Below are 11,486 nucleotides of genomic sequence, written 5' to 3'. Positions count from 1 at the left end.
AAGAAATTATGATTACACTTTTTGTACTGAGCTTGGCAACAACTTAAACTGAAGCTCCACATGAAATGCTGAGAATGAGTTTTAACCCTTGCAGACTTTACAACAGTTGACAGCAATACAAATAGAAATACAAATCCAGAAGTGACCTTCCCTTATATCAACAAATGAAAAAACTAGGTTTGATTGTTCAGTTTATAAATTATGCTTTTAAAATTAGATGTTCAGTCTCGTATATGTTGGTTAAAAAGGGCCTGACTGGACAAAGTTAGCTTGGTTCGGCCCAAAGGTTACAAACTCCTCTAAAACGTGTTACTTAAAACATTATATCTAATGTTCTTACGTCAGTTCGATGAGTTACTGCAAATGGCCGTAAATGTCACACTAATGTAATTTGAGATAAATCTAAATGTAGATAAGAAGAAAGATAACATTTTCAAACGATGTTTTTTTTATTTGGGCGTATCTAAGATTTAAACTGTAATTTAAATAACACTTTCATTACATCTCTCATCCTTTTCCACCGTGGCTTTCACTTAAGATTAAACACCAAACACGACCCAATGATGAGGGTCACTGTGCTGATGATCAATACATTTCAGCCCTTTTTAAATCAGCGAATTTAAATCTGATGTGAACGGGCTGAGTCAAAGGTGAGCTGACTCAGACTGCTTTTATATATATTTAGACAGCCTAAAAACACGTAACAATCTTTGTCCCGGCACGGCGTTCTGCTGCTTGGCACAGTGGGATCGATTTCAGATATCCCAAATGTCCGTTCTGTCAAAGCAAAACGTCTCATTAAAAACTAAAAGAGGTCTGGAAGTAAAACTCCAGTTGGCATCAATCTTGCAACCGTTGTAATCCACCGTTGAAGTTTTTTTGACTTATTGCTTCTTTTTTGCTTTTAGCTGCACTCCCCCGACAGTCCCTTCAGTAATGGAGCGGAGATTCAATGAAACTTTAATGATCCCCGTGGGGACGTGGAGTCGGTGCATCAGCAAATACAGTACTAATAGGGCAGAGAGTATAAGCAGAGCAGAAACGGGTCAACAAAAGTACTTTTTAACTATTTGAAAGTAGAAATGCCAGAATAAAGACACGTCTGGCACTGATGGCACTTCAGGAGTCACAGAAATATTTGGCTTTGTTGTTTTTGTTATGGGTGCTGCATACAAATGAGTCATATCGTTTTTTTAAAGGCAAATTAATTCCTCTATTATGAAGCTCTCAAACTAAGCTGCCAACATGATTATATAAAACACGTTTGAAAGTAAGGAGGTTTTGCAGGATATTTCTTTTAAAGGGGAAGTGTTGGGATTCACAAGATGAACTCGTGTAAATGACTTCAAGTCTATTATTAGATAGTGTTCTTGACTTTAACGCCCCTTTTTTATGAGACTCTTAACGTCTGCCACCTGCGTTCGACCCCATTCACGAGACAGCTGTCAGGTTAATGTGCGGTCCACATCGTTATCAGAGCCTCACGTCTGCATGTAGACCTCCAACACATCCCTGATGAACATTATATTAACATACAACTGATGACCAAATAAAGGTGTGCTTCAGTCATCAGCCAGGGCATCAGTAAAGTGTTAGAGCACGAAGTGAGACGTTGGTTGCTTTGTTGTGGAAAGAAATATCACATTTGAGGCATTCCTAATTACAGAATATTAAACTGTTCGACACAGAGAGAGAGAGAGAGATCTATAAAACACAAACATGGTTGAGATTAATTATTATTCAGTTGCGCAACAACAAACAATAATATTGGAGTAACATCACCTTGCTTCAACAGCAACTGATCGCAGAAATGTCCCCACAGACCAGAAGGATCTGGTGTGCTTTATACACGTAAAACACACACGGACATACTCCTGAAACATACGTGGAGAGATAGTTGATATGTTAATGTGTTCCAGTGGAAAGGTCATCATCTCATGACGTCTTTAGGAGTCTTGCAGGATATGAATTATCCAATGAATAAACTATATATAGGTTTGCACATGACCACATACAATGTTCCTTACATTAACTAACACACCAACATGCATCAACATTCTGACTTTTTTCCTCAGAATGATGTATTTTTCACAACATCTTTAAAAAATCTGACTTTTCCTCAAAATCTGACTTTTCTCTCAAAATTCTGACTTTTCTCAAAATATCAAAATTCTGACTTTTTTTCAAAAAATCTCAAAATTCGGACTTTTTTTCCCATAAATCTGACTTTTTTTCCTCAGAATGATGTATTTTTCACAAAATCTCTAAAAATTCTGACTTTTTCTCAAAATATCCAAAAAAATCTGACTTTTCTCTCAAAATTCTGACTTTTTCTCAAAAAATCTCAAAAATCTGACTTTTTTTCCCATAATTCTGAGTTTTCCTCAGAATTATGTATTTTTCACAAAATCATGTTCACAGCTGCAGTTGGGCTACCTTTGTTAGCATGATACTCTCATGTTGGAAGAGGACATCCAGTATTTCCCCAACACATACTTACTGTATGGCTCTCTGGTGTTTTCCTGCAGACCCACACCATCTTCTCCCTGCTGGGACTCGACCACGCCTACGTCACCAGCATCGGACGCCTCATCGGGGTTGTCTCCCTCAAAGAGGTAAGGGTCCCATGACAGCGTGTATGCTTTAAGCTCTTTCACATACGTTTGCTAACCCACCATGGACATGTTGTGGATTGGGTTCTTGACTTGCTGCACAGGGAACCATCATGCAGGTTGGGAACGATCGGATATCATACATCCATATGTAGAGAAACCTCGTCTCTTATAAGAAGGTCTGAGACTGTCATCAGTGCTGTCACTGTGCTGCACACACACACACACACACACACACACACACACACACACACACACACACACACACACACACACACACACACACACACACACACACACACACACACACACACACACACACACACACCACACACACACACACACATTTCAGTCAGTATTCAGGGTTCCTCCCCCCCCCCCTGCCTGTCATCTACAGACAAAAGGTTTCTTAATATCTCCGTCTCTATCTATTGTCTCCTGCCTCACAAAACAACTGAAAAAGCTCCTCGCTCTTTTGTGAATCGTCCGGGAAGTGAGCGAGGATTGTTGCCGAATGCACCGCTGCCGCCTCGCCCTGACATTTAGGCTGTTTTGTTCTTGGCTCCAGCAGCAGATAAAGCCGTCTGCCAAACAGACACGCAGTTACATCACACACTGCACAGAAGAAGAATGATTCAAGTGCGTTATTTCCACCCTGCAGCTTTCAGACTCTGGATCTGTAGCACCGGAACCCTCCGGAGAACACAAGCCAACAGAAAACTACATTCTACGCTCCCAATCAGAAATAAGAGAGATGGGATGAGAGTAGAGAGTCCTGATCAAAAGCTCCAATGTGCCGACGAGGAAGAATGTGTTTTAAGACTTTAAATATATGTTTCGTTATTTATGTAAGCCGAAGGTGTTCTGATCATTCAAAACAGAAGATGGGTAAAGCTTGTCTTCATGTTCCCTACCAAATTACAAAGTTATTTCGTCAGGAAACGTCAAAGAAATGAGGTTTGATGCTCCCGTGTTATGTTTGGAGTTTCCTCAGAAGCACTTTCACAAATCCTACAAAACAGTGTCTGTAAATCAGGGTCTGATGAAACAGTCCGCAAAGCAACATTTAGTTTGTTTGATTAGGGGGTCTTTTTTCTAGCCAAGATGGCCACCGTGGTCCAGCGTTCTGCACTCAACTTGAGTTCTTAAAAGTCTGCATATTACCATACTGTTGGACGCAAATGAAATAGCAAATGTACAGAATGTATTTAGAAGTACGCAAATTGAGACACAGAATCAGTTTAGTCCCTTAAGGTTAGGATCTTAAAACCCTTTGCGTTGTGGTTGGTCAGGGCAGACAAATCGTACATGGCTTCGTTGGGGTGCTTCCTGCTTGACTGCTTGGTCTGTATCTCTTTGCCGGCTCAGGAAGAAAGCCCTCAGGTCCCCAGAAACTAACTGTTCTGTCTGGCAGGCAGGCGGTACCGCAGCATGTGGACAGAAACCACCAGACTCAGGGACGGTTTCATCCCACAGGCAATAAGACTGCTAAACACCTGAGCTCTGCTAAGGGCCCCGATAAACATTCATCTGTTTGTCAACTTGCTATCTACTTATTAATAGTTATCACTGTAATAAACCGTATTTAATGTTTGTCTTAATGTACATTATTTAACTTCATATTCTGTTCTTGTTCATATCATATTCTATTGACATGTATGTAGAGAGGCGAAGTCCCTCCCCTTCCGGGGGAGCTCCATGGGACCTTATTTCAGAAAAAGTATGTATTGAAGTCAATGGGGAGAGAAAAGTTATCTTTCGATCCCGTTTGAATTGTGCCACGAATTACACATATGATGTTTGTCAATTTAAAAGATAATTTTGCAAGTTAAAAATGAACTACATCTCCCGTCTCGCACAACAACACACGTCACCAAGATGGCCGTCACTACTGTCTTGCCAAACAAGTGATTGACCCACCCTCACTATCAACTAGGGCTGTACCCGAATATCCGAATATTTGTTCGTTGGAGTACTATTCGGGTTTCAATTTCGTTATTCGGATTATTCGTTTTTTATTTATTGAAATCTCCAATATCAACGTAAGAGCTTGTGCCTCTTCGGGGTTGCTAACACTTAACCATAAACGTTATTGTTTACTTTCTCCGTCTTTATATGTAGATATGACTTTTTCTCCGTAGATATTACTTTTTCTCCGTTAATCTCCGTCACGTTGTTTCCATAGCAACAACAACTGCATGTCCATACAAAATAGAAAGCCATGCCAAATTACACTTAAGACTTTGCATAACTGCAACGAGAGTGACAAACACAATGCGATATCCTTTTCAATTTCAAAGAACAAAATTGGGTTTATACATTAACAGATAACTATAAAACAACAATACTGTAGAATAACAAAAAGAATGCCGTGAATAAACCGAAATACACGTGTTGAAGCGGTTCGCTGCGGATTACTACCGAATATCCCGAGCCCGAAAAATGGTATTCGGGACAGCCCTACACAACACAATGAAACACGTCCAGAAGAATGTCATGCAAAGCTGCCTGCCTGCCTTCCTTTGATTCTCTCTGAACTGCCTGCTCTTTTTAATGTTCAAGGTCAACCATTTGTGCAGATAGCATGAAGTAGAACAGATCGCCGATGCTAATGTAGCGTTAGCGTTAGCATGTCTCCCCCGGGGGCATCCGGGCTCAAACGGTGTATTATAGAATGATCACACCGGTTATGACATCCTTTACTCTGGGATTTGTAGTCTTTCTAGTTGCGTATTTTTCATAGTCTTATATTTCAACAGTTTTACGCCCAAACTTTTTTGACATGGAAATTATTTTTTAAGGTTGACAAACATCATATGTGTAATTCATGGCACGATTCAAACGGGATCGAAAGATACCTTTTCTCTCCGCATTGACTTGAATACATAATTCTACCGAAATAAGGTCCCATGGGTCGGAAGTAGAAGGGCGGGACTTCGCCTCTCTATAGACTTCTTGCACTATTTTGTATTTGTGTATGTTGCATCATTGGAGGAGCTCGGTTCATAAGTTTTTCATTGCCATTTTTCAACCTAACCCTCTCTTTCCTCCCCCCCCAGCTGCGTAAGGCCATTGAGGGCTCGGTGACGGTGAAGGGGGTGAAGGTGCGCCCCCCTCTGGCCAGCTTCAGAGACAGCGGCACCAGCAGCAGCGAGAACGAAGCCACGGAGCTCCACAAGCTGTGGGACCGCCACAAGAGTCTGTCTCTGCCCCGAGAACAGACCCCCTCCGAGTCCGACGAGAAGTCTCAGTGAGGAGGACGAGGAGGAGGAAGAGGAGGAAGAGGAGGACATTGAGATCTTTAAGCTCCCAAAGTAACAACAAATGCAAAAATCCTCAGGGTTTAGGATCAATATTTAATTCTGGAAAGAGTCCTGTTCGCCTCACAGCAACTCCTCATTCCCCCTCTTCCTCTCCCTCTTCCTCTCCTCATTCCTCTTCCCTCTCCTCCTTCCTCTCCTCATCTCCTCTCCCCTTCTCCTCCATGTCCCACTGTGTTTTGAGGACTCCCCACTGGTTTCACGGAGTCTTGCACTGACACTCCTCTGGGGTAAAAAGAGTTCAAATCTTAAAAAAATAAAAAAGGGATTATTGTGTGTGTGTGTGTGTGTGTGTGTGTGTGTGTGTGTGTGTGTGTGTGTGTGTGTGTGTGTGTGTGTGTGTGTGTGTGTGTGTGTGTGTGTGTGTGTGTGTGTGTGTGTGTGTGTGTGTGTGTGTGTGTGTGTGTGTGTGTGTGTGTGTGTGTGTGTGTGTGTGTGTGTGTGTGTGTGTGTGTGTGTGTGTGTGTGTGTGTGTGTGTGTGTGTGTGTGTGTGTGTGTGTGTGTGACGAGGGTAGCAAACGACTATTTCTTATAGGACTTTTTTTGTTATTGATTTCCAGCTTTTTGTTTCCGACTGATCAGGTGGTCTGGGTTGAACTGGAATTTGCCATTGCACCATTATATTTTGTGAAACCACACGACAGTTTGTCCCGTTAACGAACACTGGACCGAGGGGACGGATGCCTTAGTTAGTATTTCTCTTGTTTCCATAATACCTCTCTTTCTCTCCGTGGGTCTCATGTCTTCACTGCGAGTCTTCAGTGGAGAGTGAAGTCTATGCATGCCTGTTGGGCGGAAACACTTGTAGCTATTTTTCCCATTACACACACTCCTTTCATACTGTGTAGCCTTACATTGCAAAGACACATAGAAACACACACACACACACACACACATGCTCTCAGAGAGTCTTCTTCTTGCTTGTCTAAATATAGCTGTTAATAACCGCTGCAGAGATGGAGAGGGAGGAGGGAGAACGGAGAGCAAATGGATGGCTGAATGAAGACATCGTTACCTAACCAGCTGCTCGGGGGCTCTCATCAATCTGCCTTTGATCGCCATGTTAGCTAACCTCCATTACTACCAGACACAGAAAGAGCCAGCAAGTAAAGGACGTAACGGGCAGACTATGCTCCCAACATATATATATATATATATATATATATATATATATATATATATATACGGCAGCAGATGATTATATGTGAGCAGAAGAAGCAGCTGAACACTCCTGTAGGTTCGTTTCTCCCCTTTACTTTAGTGTAGACTTAGTATATTAACATAAAACCATTAACCAATTTGATTTAACACCCCTTTAAGCTGTAAACAATGTCTCAGGCTACTTGTTGACATAGATAACTTCAGTGAACATACAAAGGATAGATGCTGAAAATGTGGGTGTGTGATCTCTAATGCAGTGGTTCTCAAACTTTTTTCAATAATGTACCCCCTTTGAAAAAAACCTTCAGCCAAGTACCCCCCTGATCGGCGCAAACACAATTTGTTAGGGAAGAAATGCCTATTTAAAGAGGTACAGCGCTGCACCATCGGTGTCTGATTTATTCAAACAACAACATTGTAACTGAGAAACACTTAAATGCTACATTTCAAATGTTTACAATCCATCACTAAATTCATGGCAAACCAATTTGAACATCATGCAATAACACTAAGACGACATTAGTTGCATTGAACTAATCTTTTTAATAAGTTGTACTTACAATTGAGTGAGAAACATGGGCTTGTGCTTCACGGAGGATCTTTGTTATTCTCAGTGACATGCCACGGCAGTTATTATACTTCGCGTTTTGAAATATGTATAATACAATTTTTTTTTTTTTTCATTAACATAAAATAAATCTCACGTACCCCCTGCAGTACTCCAACGTACCCCTAGGGGTCCGCGTAGCCCCATTGAGAACCACTGCTCTAATGTATTAACATAATACCCATTAGTTTCATTCATTTTTGATCGGAGAAGTTACAAACTCGACTAAACCACTTAAAAATTCAATTAAAGTATCGATCAGTGTTCAAATACCTACTGTGGAGGAAACCGTGAGGTCTTGAGTCGATCAAATGTAAAACACCATATCTCTGATTGAGGAAAGTAGTGAATCGGATCAGACTTGACTCGACGGGAGGTACATGCATACAAAGACCTGATCCTTTGAGATGAACTGACTCTACTGCGTGGTCGGATTTGAACCATTAAGAAATGTACCTTGTTCACCAGTATGAAGCTTAACTATTGCAGAAGAATACCGTAAAGAAAAGTGAACGTAAGCGTGTTGTCGAATATGTCGTTCAACCCTAAAAAATGCTGTTTCTCACGTGAGTCTGGAACTGGAGCCATGGCAGCTGGTTTCTGATTCGCAAGCATGACAGATAATGTATAAGTACTGCGTGTTTAATAATTCATGTCTGCTATAAAACTCCAGGCCATCGACAGAAAAACATCGATTTGTTTTTGCTCTCTTCCACCCCTCCATCTTTCCTCCACTGCTGAAACATCCCATCACACACACTCCCTTTTTCTTTAGCTTCTCTTGTATATTTATTTCCACTCCTACCGGCAGAATCTCCTTTTTAAGATGCCTTACCTCTAACTTCATCAGAATTAGACGCGTTGCATGGATTTGATTTTCCGTGGTGTCTTGTATTGCTGCGCGCCACTCAAAAGGCGCTTTCACACCGGAGTACTTTTCCCCGTACTTTTCCCGTTTAGTTCCTTTAGTGCCTGGAATTTTGCGTTCACAACCAAAAAGAGAACTTTCCCCCCATTTGTAGTGCCTGCTAGAGAGGTGGGACTATCCTGGGGAGAAAAAGTACCAATTTCTGATTGGCTGGGCGAATTGCAAACCACGCCCCGTAAAACTACAAGCTGCCGTTGTATTTGCTGGCATTAGCATTATTAGCATTAGCATTAGCACCGCGCACTGACGGAGAGAGACTAACTTATGGCAACGCAAAATAAAACATGGGAGCCGTGGAGATGAGGAGGTGTCTGCGTTCTGGCGATTTACTCGGAAGGCTTCAGTAGAAGCTGCTGGGAGTCCCAGCAGCTTCTACTGAAGCCAGTCGCCAACTCCGAGGACTTCCGGCCGGGGACTCCGGGGGGCAGTATACGCCGTGAAGTTGTTTGCTGCCTGCCAGTAAACCCAAAGCAAAAGAAGAAGAAGTAGTGACGTCAGCGGCTTCATTTGACTAATCTTCCCTCAGGGAACTTATTCCGGTGTGAACGCGATCGGCTCTTTAGTTCCATGGGGGAACTAAGTGCTGGGAACTAAGTACGGCAAAGTCCTTGGTGTGAAAGCGGCTAAAGTGAAATACATCCAGTAGATCAGCACGACTTTCGCATGACAAGAGTGCATGTGAGACTAGTTTTATATGATCCAAATGTACCAAAAACTACAGCTTGACGGTTATGAATTTGGGACTAATGGATGATGTGTTTGTGCCTGTGTGTTTATGTCTCTCCTGCACCCTGTTTTATACTCAAAGTCCCATTATTTCACTTTTGAATTGGCATCTTCACCTCACACATGGAGCTTTATTCACTGACGACCTGGGGGTGAGCTGTTTAGCTTCCAGATCAATATATTTAACATCATGACTGTAATGTAAAATGATAATTTAATGTTTTAACCAATCGGAGAAATGAATGACATCTCGTTTTGAGAGAGATTTGGGGGGTTTGTTTTGTGGTATTTGTTGATGATTTAAGAGATTGATTTTAATGTTGCTGTGTAAAACATTTCTACTAAGACGTTTATTTGCAAGTAACACTACAGCGGGGTAAAGGCTTGAAGCGGCTGCTGGGGCAGAGAGGAGAAGACCCCAGAAACATGTTCGTACTACAAGTGCCTGCATACATACATGGGAATAAGCAATGTAGACACTTTTCACACGCAAACACAGATACTTTCTTTATTTTTATTGGTTATTTTTCATCCATTTTCATTGTTCCGCCTTCAGCCCGAGCCTCGACATTTCACACGTTGTTCATCTCATCTCGCAGATATAAACCGATGCATATTTATTAGTCTGTATTAATCAAAGTAGAAATGATTGTTTTTTCTCCTTCCTTTTTATGGATGATCTACTCGTAGGTAATCGATTTGTGCAATAACTGTTGTTCATCTCACTTTGTAACCCCCCCCCCCCCCCCCCCCCTTTGTTCAACTGAATGCAAGATAACCTTATTTTTGTAAAGAAAAACCTGAAAAGTGTAAAAAGATGTTGATGTATATGAGGAGAACTGACGCTCACACAGGTGATATTTCAATTTAAGGGGGAGGGTCTCCTAAAAGCCTCAATAGAAGCTCACTACAATCAACCTTAAGATGTTAAAGGACAGTTTGAAGTTGTTGGTGTTGTTTAAGAAAATAAATGTACGTTTTATTTTGGCTTTTAGGAAACCTTCCCCTGTCTTGTCTTTAAAAGGCGTTGTGGTGAATTCTGCTGCTTGACCTGTAGCTGGCGCTCTAATAAAAGCCCCTTCTCCCCTCTTTTTGAATGCGAGGGGATTTGCTAAGACCACACCCTCTTCTGTTGAGGGTTTTCTTATCTGTTATCCACTCTTTAGGGACTTACTTTGTACTGGAGGCCTCCGATACGGCAACCCCAGAGGGCCAAAACAGACGGAGCTCCAGAGCTATTTTTCACACGGAGAAATGAAATATTGTTTTGTATATCAGGGATGAATAAATGAGATTTTAACAAACAGTTTTTGTGTTTTTATATCTCTGAGGACTTTAGTTCTCCAGCTGTGTGTCCCGTCGGTAACAGCTGGAAAACACCTGGAGGCTTTGTTTTAGTGCTGCTCCAATAATCCCAGGAGGAAAAGCAAACGCAGTGATGTCGCAATAATGTTTAGGTTTTATTTATAGTTTAAAGGAACATTTTTGCTCCTTACTTTTAAACCCCATTATTCATTCTGCTCGAATCTACCTGAAAAAACAAGGTGTATTTATTACTATTAACCCTTAAATGGGCAATCACCTCGAAATATTATGTGATATTGATTGGTATTTACTACTTTACCCCCGTATAAGACCCATATTATACCATGTTTCACTTATTATTACACATTAGTACATCCCTATTACACCACATGACACCCATATTACTCCGTTACTACACCCATATTACACCGTTATTTCACCCATGTTACGCCCTCGTAACACCCATATTACTCCGTTGCTACACCCATATTACTCCGTTACCCATATTACTCGCATACACCCATATTACTCCGTTACCCATATTACTCCGTTACCCATATTACTCCGTTACCCATATTACTCCGTTACCCATATTACTCCGTTACCCATATTACTCCCATATTACACCCATATTACTCCGTTACCCATATTACTCCCATATTACACCCATATTACTCCGTTACCCATATTACACCCATATTACTCCGTTACCCATATTACTCCCATATTACACCCATATTACTCCGTTACCCATATTACTCCCATATTACACCCATATTACTCCGTTACCCATATTACACCCATATTACTCCGTTACCCATATTAC

At 41.4% G+C, this 11,486-nt stretch overlaps 1 protein-coding gene across 1 annotated transcript in view; it reads left to right on the top strand.

Annotated features, from left to right (window-relative positions):
- The window catches only part of LOC307034965 (chloride channel protein 2-like), a gene marked incomplete at its 5' end in the record, with an annotated part of 153,871 nt that extends 143,210 nt beyond the window's left edge, over positions 1–10,661 (top strand). Inside the window, 2 exons of the mRNA XM_079673889.1 lie at positions 2,529–2,615; positions 5,672–10,661. Of these exons, the coding sequence (XP_079530015.1) occupies positions 2,529–2,615; positions 5,672–5,866 (282 nt within the window). The 3' untranslated portion in view covers positions 5,867–10,661. The remainder of the gene's footprint in view (positions 1–2,528; positions 2,616–5,671) is intronic.
- Positions 10,662–11,486: the final 825 nt, after the last annotated feature.

The sequence above is a fragment of the Notothenia rossii genome (genome assembly GCF_949606895.1).
Source record: "Notothenia rossii genome assembly, chromosome: 4".
NCBI lineage: Eukaryota > Metazoa > Chordata > Actinopteri > Perciformes > Nototheniidae > Notothenia > Notothenia rossii.
Note: the sequence above shows the minus strand (reverse complement) of the source record. Positions and strands in the feature narration are given on the sequence as shown.